The sequence below is a fragment of the Hyperolius riggenbachi genome, chromosome 2 (genome assembly GCF_040937935.1).
Source record: "Hyperolius riggenbachi isolate aHypRig1 chromosome 2, aHypRig1.pri, whole genome shotgun sequence".
Taxonomy (NCBI): Eukaryota; Metazoa; Chordata; class Amphibia; order Anura; family Hyperoliidae; genus Hyperolius; species Hyperolius riggenbachi.
This window is the reverse complement of record NC_090647.1, coordinates 447,838,273-447,863,110: the sequence shown is the minus strand read 5'-3', so window position 1 is coordinate 447,863,110 and position 24,838 is coordinate 447,838,273. Positions and strand designations below refer to the sequence as shown.

At 42.4% G+C, this 24,838-nt stretch overlaps 1 protein-coding gene and 1 pseudogene across 2 annotated transcripts in view; one reads left to right on the top strand and one right to left on the bottom strand.

Annotated features, from left to right (window-relative positions):
- Positions 1-24,838, top strand: part of ELN (elastin) — a 144,040-nt gene that overhangs the window by 34,623 nt on the left and 84,579 nt on the right. For both annotated transcript variants that reach the window (XM_068270037.1, XM_068270036.1), the window contains exons 3-7: positions 9,405-9,452; positions 10,906-10,953; positions 13,831-13,863; positions 14,413-14,679; positions 16,934-16,975. In XM_068270037.1, the coding sequence (XP_068126138.1) occupies positions 9,405-9,452; positions 10,906-10,953; positions 13,831-13,863; positions 14,413-14,679; positions 16,934-16,975 (438 nt within the window). The remainder of the gene's footprint in view (positions 1-9,404; positions 9,453-10,905; positions 10,954-13,830; positions 13,864-14,412; positions 14,680-16,933; positions 16,976-24,838) is intronic.
- Positions 6,738-6,859, bottom strand: LOC137554818 (U2 spliceosomal RNA; annotated as a pseudogene).

Here is a 24,838-nt window from a genome sequence, read left to right as displayed (position 1 = left end):
GTTTATACTGCAGATGACGAGAGCCCACAAAACTCCCTGCCTCACCATAGGCAATGCTTTTCTACGCTCTTCTTCCCCATGCTGTTGTTCTTGTTAGTAGGATACAGCAAGGTTCAGAGTTAACTCCTGGCTTAAAGAGAACCAGAGATGAAGCACCCTCATGTATTTTATTACATTTATCAGTGGGAACATGACAGTAAACACCTACCCTGCTTTTAGTTTCATTGTTATCTGCTTAATTAGTCTATTAGCAACTGTGATAAGAATTCACCGACTATTCAGTCGAGGTTTGACCTGGAATCATTATAGCTGAGTCACTCTTCTGTGTAGTCTTTTCAAGCCCAAGCCTTCCCCTCTCCTGGCTTAGATTTCCTGCTTTGCATACTGAGAGCTGTGATGATATGGGAGAGGCTGCTGCTCCTGAGAGAGAAGCTCTGTGGCTGTAATATGATCCCTGTGTGCTCTGTGTGCACTAGATATTGATAATAACGGCAGTTTCATTTCTATGAGAGAGACTTCCTACAGGCAGCTGTACATCATACCAAAATGAAAGCACATAGATGAAAGGCTGCATTTAGCCTAGATAGCAGCATAGTCTCATATAGCCTAGACAGCACATCCAGAACAACTGATAACCCAGAAGGAGAAGGGATATGAGCCGGCGGCCATATTTGATTTTTCCTGGAGCAATAATGGATAAAAAACACTAAAAAAGGCACACCAGAGTGGCAAAATTATCAGGTAGAGCATTTATTCTTTACAAGCTATCAACTAATATGTTTAATTTGTGTGAAACGTTCATCTCTGGTTCTCTTTAACCACTCAAGTACCAGCGGCCTCTGCCCCCTAAAGGACCAGAGACCGCTGGTACTAAAAAATACCGACAAATTGCCGCACATACCCACCCCAACCGACATCCACACTGCACACCAGGAACCTCCGGCCACCCACTCTGCCATCTCTTATGACAGCAGAGCTCTGTGAGCCAGTCAGGAACCACTTTCATTGGCTCCTGACCATGTGATAAATGTAATCCAATGGGAGTTGCTTACATTGATGACAGGGTCAGGAGCCAATGAAATCAGCCCCTGACTGTCTCTCAGGGCTCTGCTGTCATAGAGACGGAAGGGCGAGTGAGCTGCGGCGGGAGAGGATGAGATTGTCTATGCTCAGGCGGGTATTAGGGGATCAAAACAGTAGATTTAAATCAGCGCGGGAAGGCACTGGATCCCATAAAGCCTTCCTGGTCCTCTCCGACTCCTCTTGTTCCTGCTGTCCCCTGTTAAATATTGACACTCCCCAGAAGGCTTCCCGAGGAAGGCCGAAGTTGTATTCGGTTTTCAGGTGGAATCATTTCACTGGGGGGACAGCGCTGGAATGAGGAGACAGAGGACTGGGGAGACTATGGTATCCAGAGACTTTCCTCTACATTGGTATTTAAGTGTTTTTTTTTGTTCTTGCTTCAGGACTGCTTAAAGCTACATATACACTCTATGATTCCCATCCAAGGCACTATCTGCATGGAGTTTGTAGGTCTTTCTTGTGTTTACTTAGAAATATTGGTACATTTAACTGGTTTCCACCTTTGGCCCTGGGCAGGGGCGTTGCTAAGATCCAAAGAGATCTGGGGCACTTTTGGGCACTCCAGTCGAAAAATGGGTGGTGCCAAGCACCAGAATGGTGGCGTGGTCATGGGTGGAGTTAAGTTTACATGAACTTAACAATGGTCTAAGTAGGCCTGCCCAGCAAAACTTTGGATGAAGCACCCCCCCCCCCCCTTCCATTAATACAAAAAATAAATAAATGCAACATATCATATAAATAAGCAGTGCCAGTTGAACACAACTAGGCAGAGTTACTTGGCTCCCGTGCAGGTAGTCTGGAAGTCCCCCCCCCCCCCCCCTAGCATTCCCTGACCTTCTAGTGGACCCACTCCCATACTCCCACGGGCCTCCCATTGAGGCACTACAACTCCCAGCATGCCCTCATAGTTTAACCACAGCACAGCTCCCTGCATACACCCCCATAAAGGCATCACAGCACCCAGCATGGTACCACAGCACCTAACATAGAGGCACCACAGCACACAGCATACCCACCATTGATGCATCACAGCTCCGAGCATGCCCACCATTGAGGCATAACAGCTCCCTGCATGCCACCATAAGGGATCCACAGCTCTGACTCTGCCTGCGAGACATCCCGGGCACCCCAGAATAGATGCGTGACATGTGCCACTGATCTTTGGGGCTAGCAACGCCCCTGGCCCTGGGGCAGGGATATTAGGCAATGCTGTGGATACAGGACTGTGTACTCCTTTATAATAAGGGTGGGGTGGAGGCACCCAAAATATATGGATGTTAAAACTTTAAAACAACATAATGTGTAAAGAAGAGGTAATTGCTTACCTCTCCAGAAAATACATACACCAGTTCAACTGGAAAAATATGTATTCACAAAATTGACAACGCATTTTGCGGGTCATGGCCTTCTTCCTCCGGTCAATATAAAAAATGCCTTAGCAGCATAAGGAGTAGAGTGTAAACACCTCTACTCCTTTGAATGACAGTGATATGAATTATACAGTGTATTTGGTGGAAGCTGTCAGTGTTATAGTCATACTAATAATAGAATGCCTATTGTAATGTGTATTTTAATTAGGAAAAAATAAAACCAACACATCTTTTAAAACCTATGCCAAAATAAGTTTAATAACCTTAAAAGCTGAAGTAGTACTGTGTGTTTTCCAACTTGTGGTCTGTAGATATTCTAATTCAAGCTATCCTTTTCTCATGGGGGAACAAAATTGTGAGGCTTTGTGCCTTGCACTTGCCTTCCACAGCCTATGGGAGAATAACTGTTGGTTGTCCAGAAACATTTGCCTTGCTTCCAAATCCAACTTACAACTTTGACATCGCTGGTCTGCAACTGAAACAAGAAATTATTGAAATATGATTGGTTGCTGTGAGCAATGAGCAAAAACACTTCCCACACATGAGGTCCTGGGTGGCAGTTTTATGTCTCTCACAGGAAAGCCTGTTGAAGGTTAATAGAAAATCGATGCCCACTAATCCTGTCACCAATATCAAATGACAGGCAGTGAGGACAGTTGGCCAATGGGAGAAGCTTAGCGTGGGAGGGACAGCACAATTTATGATTCAGGCCAGAGTCTCCCTCATACACAACTTCACAGCAAAGAAAGATGACATTGAAGTCATATATGGAACAATCACAAGATGGCAACACGTACAATGTTTTCATAGGATTTGGACACAGGCTGACTGTAGACCTGTTTGAGAATCCTTTCCCCTGAGGTGCATGGGGGAAGAGTGGGGCTGCTTGCTAGTGCCTTATGCGTATTTTAATAATAATTTTTCAAACCTAATTAAAAGATACCTTAGCGCTTTTTAAAATTTAAAAACGGGGAGCAGGCATGTGTAGGAGGCTCTCCTCATGCCCACCTCTCCCCGTTCTCCTCCATCCCCCTACATTACAGTTTAATGTCCCCCCCCCAAGCTACTTCCGAGGCGGGAGGGTCAGTGAGCACTGGCGAAGCACGTCCTTGATTGCGTGTCCGCGACTGGGAGCACTCTGCGCATGCGCACTAGGTAGAAGTAGCCTGCTCCCCCCATTTTTTTATTTTTAAACCACTAAGATATCCTCTAAAGTGACCTACATTTGTCCATATCTGATTTTATTTTCTCAAATTTATTAAGTTAGCAAGTGGCAATATAAGGGCAACGGAGAGAGAATGGCAGCGAAGAAGCAGATCTGCAAAAAACTAGTAGCAATGTCTGATCAATGTGCAGTAAATAAAACAAAGCCAATTCCAGGATGTTCAGATTAAATCTCCTCCTAGTTCTATTATTTATTATAATTCATCTAGAATTCTGTTCTAAAATGTAGCTAAATGAGTAGCACATTTTTTCTATTGTTGCATCATGATGGAGTGAGCTCAAAATGCACTTTTAGGAACTTTTAGCTACTAAACTGCTTCCAGCCATAGAATTGGGATTAAATATAACACTATTGATCTTAAAGCTATAAAGTGAAATTCCATTTTCATTGATAAATAATTCTTACAGTTCAGCTCTACATATTATTAAGATTAATGGTACATATTATTTCAAACTGCCTTCCTCGTATAAATGACACTCAACAATTCCACGCAGTTCCTTACAAATCTGAGACTAGGGGTGAGCAGGCTTTCTGCTTGTTACTCAATTTGTGCAGGCGTGGACAATAAGGAATAATTGTTCCTCCTCATGCAAGAGGTGGAGCATATGACTAGTACTTAACTTCAGCGCTAAGTTTGCATGCATCCTTCACCAAACACCCATCAAATAGAGGCTTACCCAGATTATAAGGTCTACATCAGGCTTTCTCAACTAGGGTTCCCTGGAAACCCAGGGTTCCTTGAGTACTCTGCAGGGATTCCTTGGCATTTTTCTCCATCGTGGGGGAAGTGTGATAGAGCACACGAAAATAAGGGATAGTGTAAAAAGAAGCACTTAATTTGGGGTCACAATAATAATGAGCACATTTATAAAAAGCACTAGAATAAGGAGACAGTATAATGAGGGGCACTGTAATAGGGGGTAGTGAAATAAACGGCCATGTCTACTTTTAAAGCCTATGCCTCCTGCAAAATAAATGCAGGGGTTCCTTGAGATCCAAAAATTATTTGCAGGGTTCCTCCAGGTTAAAAATGTTAAGAAAGGCTGATCTACATCTATAATTCACCACCCAGGCCAGACCAATGTTACAATGTTACTCCCAGGACAATGTTACAATGTTACTTCCAGGACAATGTTACACTGTTACTCTCAAGACAATGTTACTCCCAGGACAATGTTACTCCCAGGACAATGTTACAATGTTACTTCCAGGACAATGTTACAATGTTACTCTCAAGACAATGTTACTCCCAGGACAATGTTACTCCCAGGACAATGTTACAATGTTACTTCCAGGACAATGTTACAAAGTTACTACTAGGACAATGTTACTCCCAGGACAATGTTACAATGTTACTTCCAGGACAATGTTACAGTGTTACTCCCAGGACAATGTTACACTGTTACTCCCAGGACAATGTTACACTGTTACTCCCAGGACAATGTTACAATGTTACTTCCAGGACAATGTTACACTGTTACTCCCAGGAGAATGTTACTCCCAGGACAATGTTACAATGTTACTCCCAGGACAATGTTACTCCCAGGACCATTTTACAATGTTACTCCCAGGACAATGTTACTCCCAGGGGCGTAACTACAAATCATGGGGCATCCCAGCAAAACTTTGATGGGTCCCCCTTAATGTTCCCAACCCTTCCCTTGCCTGCCCTTGGGGACCTTCACAACATAGGAGTCCATCATATAAGAGTCATAACATAAGTGTGGCCATCTGGATCTTCACACCCATAACAGGTGTAGCCCCAGAAACACTGGATATGGAGTATCAGAGAAAGGGATGGATAGTAGTTGGGATCCTCCTGCAGTCACAGGGGCTGCTCCCCCCTAGTCACGGCCCTGGTTACTCCTCCTCTTTCAGGACCGCCATACACCTCCAGCCCGCTCAGAATCTTAGGAATGGGTAACCTCCAGTAAGATCCACAGGAATCGGCATATGCAATCAAAGAAATGAGTGTACATTGCTTATGGTGCACTAAGCTTTATTTCCTAAACGTGAGCCAAATTAGTAATGAATGGAAACAAAAAAATTGTAAAAAAACACTTACATAACGGCCCTTATCACAGGGACATGAAGAGTATGATTGCCCTTAAATAATACAGTGGGCACCGTCACCTCATCCACTGTCCTCTGTGCTCTCCAGGATATGTATGGAGGTCCTGAAAGAGGAGGATTAACATTGTCCTGGCCTGGGGACGTGTAGATCTTATGATCTGGGTCTAACCATTCACTGGTGGTAAGCCTGCACTTTGACGGGTGAAGGGTTCATGCAAAATCAATGCTGAAGCTTTGTACAAGTTATCTGAGGACTTTTGCTTTGGCTGCTGTTGGACTTGCATCCCAGTCTCTTAGGCCTCGTTTCCATCTATGCGCTTCTGTCCGCTTTTCAGCAACATGTATCAATCTGTAACATTGATGTGCTGAAAAAAAGCGGATAGAAGCGGACAGATGGAAACAAGGCCTTAAGCACAGACATCATTATACATAAAGAGGTGAGATATACCTGGGCTATATGAAAACTAGTACAATACCAAGCACAGATTCCAGACTAGAAAAGTAATGAAACTTGTGTTTGCAGTCAGTCTTGTCATTACATACATTATTATTATTATTATTGATTTATAAAGCACCAACATATTCCGTGGCGCTGTACAAAGTAAGAAACAAACATGGGGTACATAATACAGACAATGGTGTACAGTGTACACCAATATACAAGATACATAATTAGTGACAAAATACTAAAAATTATACAGCATACAGAATACAAAATACAGAATTGGAAATGACAGTGATAAAAGTAACATGATGAATAAAATGTATAATGATTTCCAAGACACAAAAGGAGGAGAGAGCCCTGCCCTTGCGAGCTTACAATCTAAAGGGAATGGGGGGAAACAAGAGGAGGGGTAGTATACAATAAAATATATAAAGGCAGGCAGTGTGTTTTAGCATACCTAGTAGGAGTGCAATTTGGTCCTAGTACAAAGGGAAGTGGCTTAAGGTAGCGCATATGCTTGTCGGAACAAATGAGTTTTTAGAGAGGGTTTAAAAGTAAGAAAGGTTTGTGAATGACGGATGTGTTGTGGGAGGGGATTCCAAGATTAAACTGATAAGAACAGATACTACACTTGATCTTAGCCAAGAGGCACTTTGAAACAGAAGTCATTTTAATACAGTTGGATAATATAATGGCTAAAGATGCCACATTTGACTCATGCCACCAGGGTTCAAATGCTGGCTGTAGCCAGTTACCTAATAAAGAAATCCTTGGGCAAGACTCTGTAATACTGCAGGGTGGCCTACTAAGTGTAGGAATTTCACTTTAAGGCAAATAGCCAGTTTCTCTGCTTAACTGCTGCCTTATTCAAAGACGTCATTCAGCCAGCTGGCTAGAGAGAGTGTTTAAACTTGTGCATCTGATAACTTGCAGGTTTACCTTTTCCAAATTCTACCCTTATTGACTGCCAATCCAGTGACGCTCAAAGGAGTTATCCTTTAAGTTACATATTGAATTCAGATGGCACAGTAAAATGGGCACCTTTGTCTGCAGAAATAAGAGCTATGTAAATGTATACAGAGATATAACAAATATTTCTAGAGGCCCGAAACCTAAGAATATAATGTTTAGTATAATGAAACCTTTATTTGTTTTTCTTTTCTATTAGCACACACAGTTACTTGGTTATAAATAGTGACAGGAGCCCTACAAACCCGTACTTGTTCACTGCCCCCTTTCTGCATCCCCTCACTCACAGACCAACAGGATTAATTCCACACTGTCACTTGCTACACAGGCGGTGCGAATCTCCAGTGATTTTAGGGTTAATTAGTTACTGGCAAGAAAGTCATTTGCAAGGGACAGTGCCTTTAAACCCCTACAGAAGTTAGAACACTTTTTACATTAAAACGCATTATATAATTATATGGGATATCTTTCGACTACTATCAGTCTGTAGGTAAGTGTAAGGGCTTGTACACACTGCTGCGTTTCCGCTGTGTTTTTAAAATCGCATGCAATTTTTTAAATCGCAAAGCCTTCATGAAAATAGAAAAATTGCATCGCACTATTGTACAGGTCTTCACGATTTTCATGATTTTTCAAAAGACCTTGCGATTAAAAAATGCATGCGATTTTAAAAGCGCAGCATTATGTACAGGCCCTTAGGGCATCCTAGGTGTCAAGGACTTAAAGTAAACCTGAACTGAGAAGGATATGGTGGGTGACATATTTTGTTTCCTTCTAAATAATACCAGTTGCTTGGCAGTCCTGCTGATATATTTGGCTGCAGGAGTGTCTGAATCACACACCTGAAACAATCAGCAAAGCAATCTATATTGTTTAAAAGGAAATAAATATGCAGCTTCCATATCGTTGTCAGTTCAGGTGGGCTTAAAGCTTGGATCTTTAATGGCTGTAACCCAGGCCCTGAGCCCTTTAGCTGATGCTCCTTTGTTGAACCAGTCACGGCTTCTGGTGAGTCTATCTTCATCATACTTGCGATTTGTTGCTAACATGCTTAGGATGTATACACGCATCCAATCTTGATTGGCCAACGATTCTAATTTGACACTTCTATGTTATCTGAGGTCTGATGGATTTTGAACACTATGGGCTTGATTCACTAAAGGGTGCTAAGTGTTATCACGCCAGTGAAAAGCCCCTTAGCGGGGCTAATATGTGCGCAAACTTTGTGCCTAATATGCGTGCAAAGTTTAGCACTGCGCAATGCGCGCAAAAACATTTCGGGCGCTCCAGATAGCGCGCAATCAGTAACAGCTTTGCTTGTGCAAACTACTTAGCACCCTAGGTTGCGCGAGCAAAGCTTTTAGGCGTGCTAACTGTGTTAGCACGCTTTACTAAATCAAGCCCTATGAACAGATTTTGTAGGTATGCTCTCAAATTACATGGTGGTGGTAATATTGGCTAGTGATTGGCCAATCAAAATTGAATGTGTGTACTAGGCTTTAGATGCACTGCTTGTTATATTTATTTAAATAGTCATGGTAAACATTGATTTTACTTTTTATGACTGTGTAAACTCTATTGTAAAGTGATACTGATGTGGTTCACAGTGATGGTAAGGCTGCATGCTAAACATACCATTGTCAGTTACCATAAAAACCGCACGGAGCCCCTATTTCATAGGACCCATCTAGGGCCCTGACACAGCCAGATGCATCCAATCTTCATTAGTGTTATGATGGATCTAGGCTGCTGAGTGCTTCTGTCACCCTACTTTTCAGTCTGTGTAGGACCTGTGTCACATGATCAGAATTACATCAGCCAATCTCATTTACAAATTACTTAATGCTTGTGTATTTCTATATCATATGCAGCCATAGTTTAGAAGGATCAGTTTACTTTCTTTAAAGGGAACCTAAACTGAGAGGCATATGGATGTTTCCTTTTAAACAATACAAGTTGCTTGACAGTCTTGCTGATCACTTTGGCTGCAGTAGTGACTGAATCATAGACCTGAAACAAACATGCAGCTTATCCAGTCTGACTTCAGTCAAAGCACCTGATCTGCATGCTTGTTGAGGGGCTGTGGCTAAAAGTATTAGAGACGCAGGATCAGCAGGAGAGTCAGGCAACTGGTATTATTTTAAAAGGAAAAATCCATATTCTTCTCATTTTAGGTTCCCTTTAAGTAATCTATAAAAATATGACCTATTCTCACATTTTTTTTTTCTGCTTAAATCAGGGGCTGGACTGGGAACAGGTGGTTTTGGACCAGGAGGAGCAGGAGCAGGTTAGTATAATGCCAATAAATATAGTCACAATATGACCCAGTATTAAATTGCTAATAGTAGAGAGAGATTTTTGTTGGCTGTAGCCTCCGGTAAAGAACGCAAATAAATGCAACAGAAAATTACTGGAAATAAACAGTTTATCGCTGGCATTTTATTTTTCGTTCATGTTACTCTGGCTGTATACTGTGGCTTTTGCTATAATGCATTTCCCAGAGAGAAATGATGTAATGTTGGGCTCATTCTACAATCAGGTATGAAGCCAGATTCTTAAAGTGACAATGAAGCGAAAACAAAACCTTATGACATAATTAATTGTATGTGTTTTTAGTAGCAAAGAAAAAAGTCTCATATTTTTATTTTTTGTTATATAGCTGTTGTTCTATAACATTCCATCATTCTCTAATATTTGCAGCTTACAAATTACACTCTGTATTTTAAATGATGAAACACAGAGCTAACGACCATTTGAACATCCTGGCAGAAAAACCTTAACCACTTAATGACCGCCTAACGCCGATAGGCGGCGGCTGGTTGTAAGTGGTTTTCTATGGAAACGTCGGCTCGATCGAGCAGCCATTCCATGTCAGTTCATGGAGGGTGTCTCCGTGAACAGCCTGCGAGCCTCCGATCGCGGCTTGCAGGCTAAATGTAAACACGCGGGGAAATAATCCCGTGTTTACATTGTACGCCGCTGCTGTCGCAGCAGCGCCGTAAAGGAGATCAGGCCGGGGATCGCCAGCATCTGATAGGCTGAAGCCTATCAGAGGCGGTACAGGACATCGATCCATAGAGAGGAGCAGAGGGAGGGAAGGAGAGAGAGGGGGGAATAGCACTGCGGAGGGGGCTTTGAGGAGCCCCCCCCCCCCCCCCGCAAGGCACAACAGAGCGGCGGCGATCAGACCCTCCCAGCAGGACATCCCCCTAGTGGGGAAAAAAGGGGGGAAGTCTGATCGCCCTGCCTGCCCGCTGATCTGTGCTGGGGGCTGAAGAGCCCACGCAGCACAGATCAGCCATAATTAGCCCGGTCCTTAAGTGGAAGAAAGAAGAAACAGTGCGAGACAGGTTGAGATAAGTGCTTCAGAAAATAGCATTGCTCTCTCACTAAGTTAGTAGGACAGCTCAGAGAAGCTCTTTTACAAAGATAACAACTGAAGTTTCTTAACTCTTCCTGTACTGGAAATAATATAAGACTCATATCTGTGCTACTAATGTTCTATTTCTTAGCTGTACTACTGCACACATACAAATCATTATATCATAAGTTTATTTTCACTTCAGATTCCCTTTAACAGGAGCAGCCACATTTTGAGACTGTACCTTAGCAGGCAAAGTGGCAAAGCCCTATCACCACCAGTTTTCTGTTCTGGAATCAACAATGGGATCACTTTACCCCCTTTAAATAATCTATAAAAATATAACCTGTTCTAACATGTTTTTTCCTATGTAAATCAGGGGCTGGACTGGGAACAGGTGGTTTTGCACCAGGAGGAGCAGGAGCAGGTTAGTATTTATCGCCAATAAATTAATATTGGACTGCCATTGGGAAATATTAGGTTATAAGTCTTGTCATATGCAGACAGCCATTATACACATGTGATAGAATGTAAAGAGCATACATAAGGACTCTTTTCCATGAGAAGCTGACACTGTCAGCTGCCCCAATTCACCAGCCGGGCATTTGCCAGCACAGGGGGTAAACATGCGACCGCCCATGAAGTTCCATCTGAACACGGCAGCATGCCTCCCAATTTTTTGAGATAAGAAAGAGGGACACTTAAGCCATGCCCCTGCCATGCCCCCTGATCACACCCCCCATCACACCCCTAGTCACACATACCATAAATATTTCATGAGAAAAATATATTGTTTTATAATTCAAACCAACAGAGAAAAGGCTGGGTCTCCACCTGGATTTAAGGCCTACTGGCCAGTTTATTGTAAGTATCACAGTAAAAAGCACAATGTTTCGACCGGAAGGTCTTTTTCAGGTGCTAACAGAATCACAGTGCAACATCATATTTAAAGTGTATATATTTACATAAAATACACCCTCAGGAGGCGGGCACAATACTTTAAGAGACAGGCTAATCAGTATAACAGGAAATTCCTCATAGAAAACATTTCATATTATATGCTTCCAAAAGAAGGAAAGTTGGGAGCTATGCGGCAGTTGCCATCCTTAGATCTTGAGATTTTTGTGGCCACCGGGCAATGCTGCAGCCCGTCCATTGTGACACATGCTGGTGTTACCAAATGCTGCCATTCGGCTGCTTCTCATTGCAGCTAAATGGTGCTTTTACCACGTACATTAAAAAAGGGCGCCGGGTAAAAAGGGCGCAGGGTTTTAAACGATAAGCATGAATAACGTTTAAAAAAAATTGTGCTATATTTTGTTTAAATATAATGTTTTATAAAGTTATAAATCATTAAATAATGTGTATGAAATCGGCAATTGTAAAAACGTTAATCTTCCCTGTTTAAAAAGTGAAATTTATAATAACGTTTTATAAAACATTAACCTCCTTAGCGGTAACCCCATGTGTGACACGGGGTAAGCCGCCGGAGGGTGCCGCTCAGGCCCCGCTGGGCCGATTTACATAATTTTTTTTTGCTGGACGCAGCTAGCACTTTGCTAGCTGCGCCAGCACCCCGATCGCCGCCGCCCCGCGCCCGATCGCCGCTATCCGGTGCGGCGTGCGGCCCCCCACCCAGACCCCGTGCGCTGCCTGGCCAATCAGTGCCAGGCAGCGCCGAGGGGTGGATCGGGACTCCCAATGACGTCCCGACGTCGCTGACGTCGGTGACGTCATCCCGCCCCGTCGCCATGGCGACAGGGGAAGCCCTCCAGGAAATCCCGTTCTTTGAACAGGATTTCCTGATTGGAGATCGCCGAAGGCGATCGAAGAGGGCGGGGGATGCCGGTGAGCAGCGGCTATCATGTAGCGAGCCCTTGGCTCGCTACATGATTTAAACAAAAAAAAAGTTAAAAAAAACTGTTGCGCTTCCCCCTGGCGGAATGTTTCATACCGCCAAGGGGGTTAATAAGAATGTTACGAAAGCTATACCTAACCCTACTCTCACACAGAACCCTCCCTGTACCTATCCCTAATCCCTAGACCCCCCTGGTGGTGCCTAAACCTAAAACCCCCCTGGTGGTGCCTAAACCTAAGACCCCCCTGGTGGTGCTTAAACCTAAGACCCCCCTGGTGGTGCCTAAACCTAAGACCCCCCTGGTGGTGCCTAAACCTAAGACCCCCCTGGTGGTGCCTAAACCTAAGACCCCCCTTGTGGTGCCTAAACCTAAGACCCCCCTGGTGATGCCTAAACCTAAGACCCCCCCTGTGATAAGTATTAATAACTTTTAAAAAAAAATATTGTGCGGTTTTTCGTTTAAAAATAATGTTTTAAAAAAAAAATTGTACGGTTTTTCATTTAAAAATAATGTTTTAAAAAAATATTGTACTGTTTTTCGTTTAAAAATAATGTTTAAAAAATTATAAATCATTAAATAATGTGTAATCATGAGAAGCAGTTATAAAACATTAAAAGTCTCCGGGCGCCGCTTTTAAAACGTTATTTTTCTCCGGCGCCCTTTTTTCCTGTTGGGCGCCCATTAAACGATATTTATTATGGGAGTGAATGGCGGCGCCCTTTTTGTCCACCTGCCTCATGCGCCCAAATTTCCTGCTTCCGCTTTTGCCCACAGCAGGGAGGCTGAACTGCCTTGTTAAGATATGTGATGATTCCTATGCTCTTTTACACCTTATCCACTGATCTAGAGTCATGTGACAATGTTGTCAGTTTGTCAACCAGGAAGTGTTAGTTAAATAAAGTTTACTCAGAGAGCAGAGAAGAGGGGAAAAAAAGAGAGCGAAAAAAAAAAATGTGTGTGTGTGTTCCTGAGAGAAACCAAAAACATGAGTCTGTGTGCAATTTATCCTCTGTCAGACTCCGAGATCTGCTGTAACTCAAAAGATAAGATTAAAAGGCAGCATCACTCCGGTTATCCCATTTCTTAAATGAAAAATGGAAATGTGCCCAACAAACATTCAGCTCAGCTTCCCATGGAAAAGAGGCCTTACTTCTGTGAAAATGCATTTCTTTGAGTGTGTATGTGCAAGATAGCATATGCAGCTCATACTACTCAGCAGCAGCCTCTCAACCTGCATGTATTGCTGCAGTCCCCGGACAATATACAGAACATTAGAAAGTGTGCAAATGTACTTTTTTTATGAAAGTGGAATACTCCTTTAAATAGACAGTTTTTCTTTCTAAACTGATGTAAAATTGTGATAGAAATAATGTTATGACAGTGTAATATTTTATGACAAACCTTTTTCATTAAATCGATTTAAACCTGAACTTGTTTTCATCTAGGATCATACCCAGGAGGAAAACCCCCTAAGCCAGGTGAGTGGAGGGAGTGGGGTGTGTAGGGCGAGCTGTGAGCATGCTGTAAGTGTGGAGCTCTCTGCTCAGGCCGGCATACGGTGATGTAAGAAATGAAGTGTGCTAAATGGTGTTATAACATGTTCCATGCAGAGGACAAGCACAGTTTTCATAACATTACAAGGCCAAAGTTTAACTCATTGTATATAGATACATTACTGTATTCCCAAAGGCAAGAAACCAGAGAGCTCTATAATAATTTAAACATGATATTTTGTCCAAGCAAAACATGGTTATTAGGACTTCAAATAGCAGTGAATATGTAATTATCAGAGCACTTTCTTTATTGTCGATGAATGAATGGCACAAGGGAGCTATAATTACCTCCATACTTTTCGGCCTCAGGACGCTTGCTATTTCTTTTTAATAAGTTTGGTTTAATTCAGATTTTTGTAGCTTTGTTTTTTTAAACTCGTTTCTTTCATAGCATGTACAAAGTCTTAAATACAGTATGAGAGACCTGGGCAGCCATTGTTCCTTTCATGTTTCAAATTATACTGCTTAAAACAGGTGTAGGAGCCCTTGGAGGTGGTGGCTACGGAGCTGGTGGTCAGGGAGCTGGTGGCTACGGAGCTGGTGGCCAGGGAGGTGGTGGCTACGGAGCTGGTGGTCAGGTTGCTGGTGGCTACGGAGCTGGTGGTCAAGGAGCTGGTGGCTACGGGGCTGGCGGTCTTGGAGCTGGTGGACTTGGAGGTGCTGGTTACGGAGCTGGTGGTCTAGGAGCTGGTGGCCTTGGAGGTGCTGGTTACGGAGCAGGAGGCAAGCCACCAAAACCAGGTTAGAAATAAAACGAATTGCCAATTAACTCATACACTTTAGCTGTTGTTATTTAGTCATTCATATGCATGCACATGAAACAGTTTCTTCCAGGCTGGGGTAACTTATAATGGGCATTTCTGGCATTATGTTAGAGTTGCATAATATAAGCAGGGATGGTCGTAGTCAGCCAACTTCGCTACGCTGGAACTACGTGTAGTTTTACACAATTGCGCTTCACCAAACTACAGCTTCAAAATCAAATATTCGCTTCATATGCATTTTGTAGACTATTCGTTAAAATACGCAATTACCCGTAGTGCGAAGCGTAGTGTATGCGGATACTTATGCCCGCATGCAGAAAATTTTACGCATTAATTCCTCTTTAAATGCTTATACCGGGAACTATTCTATGCGTACATTCCCTTTCCAATGCGTAAATTTGTAAGCATACAATCGCACGCGGAAAATTAGACGCGAGTAACGCATTGGTAGTTCACTACACAATACACATGTTAACTACGCATAGTGGGCACAAGTTATGCGTAAGGGTACTTCGCTACACGTAAATTCGTAAGCGTAGTTTTGTATCTTCACCTACAAACTACGATGCGTAAATTCGCACTGGCGTAGTTTTTGCTCATCCCTGAATATAAGGTGTTTGGTGTAGGAGGGGGGCTGTTATATTAAAGTTTAAGGTAATATTATTTAGCACTGGAGGATAGGTTTGAAGGGGTGTAGATATCAGCACTGGGGCAGTTATGCTATGATTAGGAAAATAATAATAATAGGCATCTAGAATAGGAGGGGTTATGCTTGTTTTTTTCTAGAGTGGATTGTACCAGAGGGGGCTATATTACGTTTGGGAAGAAAGTATTTTCAGCTTAACAAGTGTTACGTAGACACACCCTACTATAGATGGTCTGTGGGTGTGGGCTAGCTGTCTATCACATTAGAAGCTTTCTATTAGCTTCCATGAGAATGTGATGGATAGCATTCCTACTACGCAGGTCCAGGAACTCCAACCCATATTTGGGTTCTTCCAGATTTCAGGGAAACTTGATTTTCATGCTGTTTACCCTAAAATGATCAGAATTATGTTTCTCTAGAATATGTCTTAAGGGAGAACTCTTAATATACAGTAGTCTTTTGCTGAAACACTGGTTCTTAAGTGACTGACATTGCAAGAACCTAGCAGATTCTGAACATTTATGACAGAAAGTAATTTTTGTGCCTTTACACCGAACCTTCACAGACAGCCTCAAAGAGCAGGGCAGAAATTATGTGTATGCATATTTAGACTTGAACCATAAGAATAACTACTGTATAGTCAGTGCAGCCATATCAGGTGCTATGGAGCCCAGAGGTAGAAGGGGTCCAGTGTGGTTTGCAGTTCCTTGTCCGCCACTTTCTACTTTGTAGATGCTGAACATTTTTATCTGGTGCTCAGGGAGAGGTGTGAGAGCTGTGTGTGGTGAGGAGAGCTGGCAAACACCTATTATGCCTAGTACACACCATACAATTTTCTGTTAGATTTTTCTAATAGATTTTCTTGGTCGAATCTGCCCATATTCGTTCTATAATTACTCTCAGATATATGACAATAAATAAGATCACACTAATTGTTTTGTAGGTATGTTTCACTCATGTCTCACTGATGTGTTTGGATTATTTGCATCTCAGTCACCATTATGACCATAATGTAGAGTTGGGGCAGGCGTATGCTAATTTTTGTTTGCAGATGTATGCAGCTTGAAAATGGACCAATCAAATCCCACCAAGTTGGAATTCGATTGGTCCATTTTCAAGCCGCATATGTTTGCATAAAAAGTTGCATAATCTTGCACCAACTGAACATTTTTTTGCAACTCATCGGCAGTTCCTGATGATGACCTTCAACCTCCTTTCACACTGTGTGGTACAACAGACAATTATATTTCAGTGGGGGATTTCACACTGGCATGTTTGTGGTGCAGTGCCAGGTGCAGTCCCAGAGAATTTCCAGGCGATTCACACCATTCTGGGAGCCCTGCAAGCATAAGTCTATGGACATTATGGTGCACTGTATGTGCACTGTATGTAGAATCGCAATGCAACAATAATGGAACGTTGCATAGTTCATTATCAATGCTATGCGACTTGGCATCATTGCATTACAATCTTACTTTTGTGGATCTGTAACACAATCGATTAAGTGTGAAAGTAGCCTTAAATCAATGTAGTTCTTTTTTAGCTACAAGAAATCTGCTCACCATTGCTTATACCTTCTTTTCAGGATATGGAGCAGGAGGCCCTGGAACTGGTGTCGGTGGGCTTGGTAAGTAAACATTACAGCCCTTTAAAGAGAAACTCTGACCAAGGATTGAACTTCATCCCAATCAGTAGCTGTTGCCCCCTTTCCCATGAAAAATATTTTCCTTTTCTCAAAACCGATCATCAGTGGGCTGTGTATGGCTGACATTGTGTTGAAACCCCTCCCACAGTGTGATGTTGGGACCATGGTGCTGACATCACACCGTGGGAGCCTTATTGCATTGTGGGAAATAACAGCTGTTTCCACCTGCCAAAAAAAGCTTCTTCCACAGACATCACCTGCCAGCAGTAAAAATGTCACCATGTGATAAATGTTAGGATGTAAATAAAGGAGAGGAAATATTTTACAATGGGCAAACACTGACTAAATAATTTATATATAATTATTGTAAAAATTAAGAACTTTTGTTCATTTCGTTATTTTCACTGCAGTTCCTCTTTAAATGTTGACAGTTTAGCCCAGCAGTAACAGGCCATGTGGCCAATAGCAAGCTCAAGCAAACACTTCATGGCCTCAATTCACTAAGCAGTTTAGACTTGTCTACAGATGATTTTTGGTCTACTGATGGTTTGCATTAAAGGGGAATTCACTATTACCAAATGTATTAGACCAGTTTTTAGACCTGGTCTAAACCATTTGGTAATTAGGTGGGTAAAGCAGGGGGAATGATCAAAAGATGCAATTCACAAACAAGTAGCTATGACTGACATCCTTCTCCTTTGATGAGCTCTCCTCTGCATACAATTAAGCTCCTGCATAATTAATTCAAAAAGTTCCATCCTCACATCTAAAATACCTCACAGAATTACTTTACCCACAGAAATCAGCTGGTCTAATCTCTGTCAGAAGAAGTGGGCGTGGTTACTCCTTGTTTGCCTTTGTGAATTATGTAATTACTGAATGTTAGACCAGGTCTAAAAACAGGTCTAAAACATTACACCAAACCATTAGTAGACTAAAAACCATCTGTAGACTAGTGTAAACTGCTTAGTGAATTGAGGCTATAGTGAGTCGGGTACTCGTTTTAGATTAGGTAACTTTGCAGTCACTTGTGGCACCTCTTTGCCTGCAGCTTCTTTATCGAACTCTGAATGACAGTTATCTTATTCAATCCTTCTCATTAGCATGCCTACTGTTCCTATTTGTGAATCTGATACAGCAGCAGGAAAGTGCTGACTATAATATGAATAAAAACCCATGTTATAATGACTTGTATGTGTAGTACGAATAAGGAATGGAATTTTAGCAGCCAAAAAAAAAAAAAAAGAATCTCATATTTTTTTATTTCTAACTATATATTTATATAGCTTTTTTTTAATAACATTGCAAAATTTAAAACAAAGCAGAAATAATGACCCTTTGATCCTGCAGTAAAACCTTACCTCAAGCTGTCTCTCACTTTTTATTTGCTGTAAAGGTGGCCATACACTTAAGGTGCCCATACACTTACTCGATTTCCCACCGATAGACAGCAGATTCGATCTCTGTGATCGAATCTGCTGTGAAATCGATACGCAAACGTTGACCGTTTGATCGATTTCCATCCGAAATCGATCGATCTCGTCGATCTGTCCGTGTGGAAAATTTCGCTCTATCGCCGGCTAGTCAGGAGTGCGTCGATAACGACATTCGAATGTCCGACGACCGACGCTAGTGACAATACATTACCTGATTCAGCCGGCGCGAGTACCCGCGGTCCCTTCACCGCGCTAGGCTCCGGCTGCCTTCACTTACTTCCTGTCGGGGGAAGTTTAAACAGTAGAGCGCCCTGTACTGTTTAAACTTCCGCCGACAGGAAATAAAGTGAAGCTGGAGCCCAGAGCGGAGAAGAGACAGCGGAGACCGGGGGACTCGCGCCGGTCGGATCAGGTAATGTATGCTGGGGAGGCGGCAGCTCCACAGATTGTGAATCGATTTCATAGTGAAATCGATTCAAAATCTGTTTGCAGTGTAGGCAGCCAATAGATCTCTCTTTGATCAGATTCGATCACAGAGGGATCTATCTGCTGGTCGATCTGGTGGCAATCGACCAGTGTATAGCTGCCTTAACAGATTCGACCATTAGATAGAATTCTGACAGATGCCTGTCAAGTCAAATCTGACAGGAATCTATCTGATGTGTGCCACACACTGGGAACAGATTTCCAATAGATTTCAGAATGAATCTATTTTAAATCGATCTAAATGCATTATTGGACCATTAGATCCAATGTAACTCTATGAGCCATCGATCTGCTGTCAGCAGCAGATCGACCTAGGTTTCCATCCAGTCAAAATCGGCCGCAAATTGATCGATTTATATATCGATCGATAGACTTAATAGAGTCAATTTCTGATAGATCGATCGATCGATCGATCGATGGCTGAAATCGACCAGTGTATGGGCCCCTTCAGAAAACAGCACTGTGTTTGACCCAGTGGGTGGAAGAGCTCAGAGAAGGTCTTTTGCATAAATAACAACAGAAGTTTTTTTTTTAGCTCTTCCTGTACTGGAAAACTATATGAGATTTTTTTCTTTGCTACTAATGTTCTATTTAATAGCTGTACTACACATACAATTCATTATATCATATGTTTTTTTTTCCCTTCAGGTTTACTTGAGGTTAGGTGCACACGTAGCAGAAACGCAAGCGTTGCGAAAAACATAGCATTTTTGCCGCTAATAGAATTCTATGGGCCGCATGAAAAAAAAACACATATAAAAAACGCATATACGTTTGCATGCGTGCGTTTTTAAAAACACTGGTTTTGTTGCATAGTATTCAAAAACGCACATAATGAAAGTTAATAGGAACGCAATGTATTACATTCTATATGCATTTTTCATGTGTTTTTATGTGCGTTTTTTCAAACAAAAAGTTGTTTTGTGATGTATTTCCGCTTCCTATTGTCTTCCTAGTGATTTGCATAAAACGCAATATGAAAAGGCATTGAAAACGCATACAAAACGCATATGCATTTTGTATATGCGAAACGCAAATGCATAAAAAAGCACACAAAACGCTAGAAAAATGCTAACGCACTAAAAACGCACAAACACAAAAACGCACATTACAGGAAACGCGACCTTTCACGCTCTGTTATGCGTGCACCCAGCCTTAAAGGATACCCGAAGTGACATGTGACATGATGAGATAGACATGTGTATGTACAGTGCCAAGCACACAAATAACTATGCTGTGTTCCTTTTTTTCTTTCTCTGCCTGAAAGAATTAAATATCAGGTATGTAAGTGGCTGACTCAGTCCTGACTCAGACAGGACGTGACTACAGTGTGACCCACGCTGATAAGAAATTCCAACAATAAAACACTTTCCTAGCAGAAAATAAGCTTCTGAGAGCAAGAAAGAGATAAAAAGGGGAAAATCTTATCAGTGAGGGTCACACTGTAGTCACTTCCTGTCTAAGTCAGGACTGAGTCAGCCACTTACATATCTGATATTTAACTCTTTCAGGCAGAGAAAGAAAAAAAGGAACACAGCACAGTTATTTGTGTGCTAGGCACTGTACATACACATGTCTATCTCATCTTGTCACATGTCAGTTGGGGTATCCTTTAAGCAGCTCAGCCTATATGTCTTCTCTGAAGCAGGTCATTTTGGGCGTCAGCTGGTGAATGGTAAAATGAGCGCCACACAGACCCCAATGTTAATTGGGGTTAATCGGATTTTATAGAGCAGCTGTCTTGTTGGCCCAGAGGACAGCAGGCGGAGGAAAGACTGATCGTGTGGGCAGTCATGGGGAAAGATAGAGCTGTGGATCTATCTCCATGAATCCACTACTGGTACACTTTAATCTTTTATCTGGAAAAGCAGTATTTATGTTTGCCTGGAGTTCAACTCTGAAACTGCTACAAATGTGATCAGTGCAGTAAGATTATTGGTGCTTTTCCAGGTGCTCCAGGGGAGCCACAGATAGAAGCAAAGCCAGCAAAAGGTTCAGGTATGAAGACAAACAATCTGCACATTGACATCTAATGTGCAGATGACGGCGTTCATGGAAGTGAAAGCATTCTTCCAGCGGCTTTCACTTCTGGCTAAATCTACAAATGTTATGGTCCACTGATCAGTGCAGTAAGACTATATGTGCTTTTCCAGGTGCTCCAGGAGAGCAACAGAAGGATGCAAAGCCAACAAAAGGTTCAGGTATGAAGACAATCTGCACACCTAATGTGCAGATGATGGTGTCCATGCATGTGAAAGCATTCTCCTATTAGCTTTTACTCCTGGTTAATCCTACAAATGTAACAGTCCACTGATCAGTGCAATAATGCTTTTCCAGGTGCTCCAGGGGAGCCACAGATAAACGCAAAGCCAACAAAAGGCGCAGGCATGAAGACAAACAATCTGCACATTGACGCCTGATGTGCAGATGACGGTGTCCATGGATGTGAAAGCATTCTCCTATTGGCTTTCACTCCTGGCTAATTCTAACCAGAAAGTCAAGCAAAATCTTTCAACTCTGCCTGTATTACTTTTCAATTGTCCAATCAGGAGAGTACCTTCAGTAATATATTCATATATGCAAAACTATATCGAGCAGGACTGCACTCCTTGGGGGCCATGATGATCACATGGTTTCAGCATTCCCCTGGTTAGATTTCAGTATTGTATAAACAATGGTTTAATTGACTGCAAAAGGATGTTAAATGTCGTAATATTCTGTGTGAGGCCCTCAAGGTCTGGAGTCATGCAGAGCTAACATCTATATATTTCTGCATCAAATGGATTTTCTATAATCTTCTCAAACACTTACTGTACCTCTTGCGTCTGCTGCCAGCGGGTTTCTTCGTCTGTATTTGTTCTGTGCTGTAGGTGCATAGCATTAGCTATAACAGCCATAGCAAATGTTATGGGGCCCTGGAGCATAGGGGGCCCAAGTGGTAAATGATGTATAAACTATTAATGTTCCTGTGTTTTTCCACCCTCTGACTTTATCTCAGTGCCCATAGAATGTATGCGGTGTACACTGCATAGGAATGAACATTGCCTAGTCAACTCATATCCCATAGGGTTGGGCAGTTGGCATTTCTCAAGACTGAAGGCCCCATCTAAATTGGGTCCCATAATTTCTAGCTACACCTCTGGCCATAGAGGTACTTTTTTACATCTTTACTACTTTCAACCAAGTCTGCCACAAGGTGACACAATGGGGGGAGGGGAGGGAGGGCTGCTGCAGCAAGAGGCTCTCAATGCAGATCAGTGCAGTAAGACTATTGGTGCTTTTCTAGGTGCTCCAGGGGGGCAAAAGAAAGATGCAAAACCAACAAAAGGTTCAGGTATGAAGACAAACAATCTGCACATTGATGCCTAATGTGCAGATGACATGGATGTGAAAGCATTCTCCTATTGGCTTGTGAAAGCATTCTCCTATTGGCTTTCACTCCTGGCTTTTTCTACAAATAAAATAGCCCACTGATCAGTGCAATAAGACTACTGGTGCTTTTCTAGGTGATCCAGGGGAGCAGCAGCTAGCAGCAAAAACAACAAAAGGTTCAGGTATGAAGACAAACAATCTGCACATTGATGCCTGATGTGCAGATGACGGTGTCCATGGAAGTGAAAGCATTCTCCTATTGGCTTTCACTCCTGGCTAATTCTGCAAATGTAATGGCCCACTGATCAGTGCAGTAAGACTATTGGTGCTTTTCCAGGTGCTCCAGGGGGACAAAAGAAAGCCGCAGTACCAACTAAAGGTTCAGGTATGAAGACATCCTGCACATTGATGCCTAATGTGCAGATGATGGTGTCCATGGATGTGAAAGCATTCTTCTTTTGACTTTCACTCCTGGCTAATTCTACAAATGTAATGGCTCACTGATCAGTGCAATAAGACTATTGGTGCTTTTCCAGGTGCTCCATGGGGGCAACAGAAGGAAGCAAAGCCAAAAAAATGTTCAGGTATGAAGACAAACAATCTGCACATTGACACATGATGTGCAGATGATGGTGTCCATGGAAGTGAAAGCATTCTCCTATTGGCTTTCATTCCTGGCTAATTCTCACTGGAAAGTCCAGCCAAATCTATCAACTCTGCCTTTACTACTTTTACAATTATCCAATTAGGAGAGTACCTTCAGTAATATATTCATACATGCCAAATTATATCGAGCAAGACTGCACTCCTTGGGGGCCATGATGATCTCGCATGGTATTAGCTTTCCCTTGGTTACATTTCAGTACTGTATAAAGAGTTTAATTGACTGTAAAAGTATGTTATATGACATAATATTCCGCATGAGGCCCTCAAGATCTGGAGTCATGCAGAGCTAATGTCTGTGTATTTCTGAATCAAACTGAATTTTTATAACTTTCTCAAACATTTACTGTACCTCTTACGCCTTCTGCCAGTGGTTTTCTTTATCTGTCTTTGTTCTGCATCATATTTGTACTTTTTACCCCCCCATCACATCCATCTACCTCTCTCAGTGCATGTGGAATGGCATCACATGAAACATGGTAGGACAGGGAGGAGGACACAAGGTTGGAAAAGACTGCTCTGAATCCACTTAAAGGACACCTAAAGTAAGAGGAATACGGAGGCTGCTATATTTATTTCCTTTTAAACAGTACCAATTGCCTGGCATCCTGCCATTCTTTCATGCATCTATAGTGTCTGTATTACCCACCTAACACAAGCATAGGGCAAATCCAGTCAAACTTAAGTCTAATTGCCATGCTTGTTCAGGTTCTGTGGTTTAAAGCATTAGAGAGTAGAGACAGATGATGAGAAGGACAGTCAGACAATTTGCAATGTTTACAAGGAAACAAATATGACAGCCGCCATATCCCCCTCACTTCAGGTGTCCTTTAAAGAGAGCCTGGGGTGGGCTCTTGAAATAAAAAAAAAAACTAGGCTATCTGATCCGGGGGGAGGTGGTGGGGGGATTTAGCTGGGGGCTGAGCAGATCAGGTAGCCTCTAAAACCGCAGCTATGGCCCACTTTCACTTTCATGACCTCTGGGTCACAACGCTGGTATAAGAGATTAATTCTCTCATTCTCAGCGTGCAGGGAAGGAGGGGAGGGGGGGGTGGCAGGGGGCATGAGATGCCCAATGGCAGCTCTGGAAACCCTGCAGGAAAGCACCTGGTGAACGTTTTAAACAGGGAATCCCTCTTTCCAAATGTTGTCACTAATCACGGGGGGCTATAGTTCCGGCGGTGGGGGGGGGGGGGGCAGAGTGCGGCAGTGTGGGGATACAGAGGCATGCCTCTGAGTCCCGTCTGCCCCACCCCACCCCAAACACCTCTGGTTCTCTTTAAGGTGCCCAGCAAGTATATCCATTACTGACAACTTCTGAATTGAGTTAGGAAGCGGAGCATCAAATCTGCACTTCATAGAATGGAGGTGTTATGACTACTCTATATATACTAATACAGGTTGCATACATCCTTTTTGTTTGTGTTTTTTTATGCACGAACAGTAATGATAGGATTAAAAGCACATAAACAAGTGCATGTAACTATGCATAAAATGGCAGTTTTAAAATATAAGGGGCCTCATGTCCATATTTTACCCAGAGCCCCATTTTACTGGCCCCAGGTCTTCTTTAACCCATATGCTATCTATTGTCATAACTAAGCTCAGATGACATAAGAATATCAAGTCAAGCACATTTGTAAGTAACCTAAAACCAAATGTGGTCAGTGTGTCAGATGTCTAATCTGTAGTATAGTATATGTTGCATCCTATATTCCCCAAGATCCCACATATTACTGCCTTCTTCCTGCATAGTAAGCACAATGTATGCGCATTGTAAGCACAATCTATATGCATCCTAACAGATGTCTAGGACATTTTGGTAGGTTCTGGAGGTGTGAAAAAGGCAAAGTTACAGCTTCTTGTCCCAAAGTCCAGAAAACAGTAA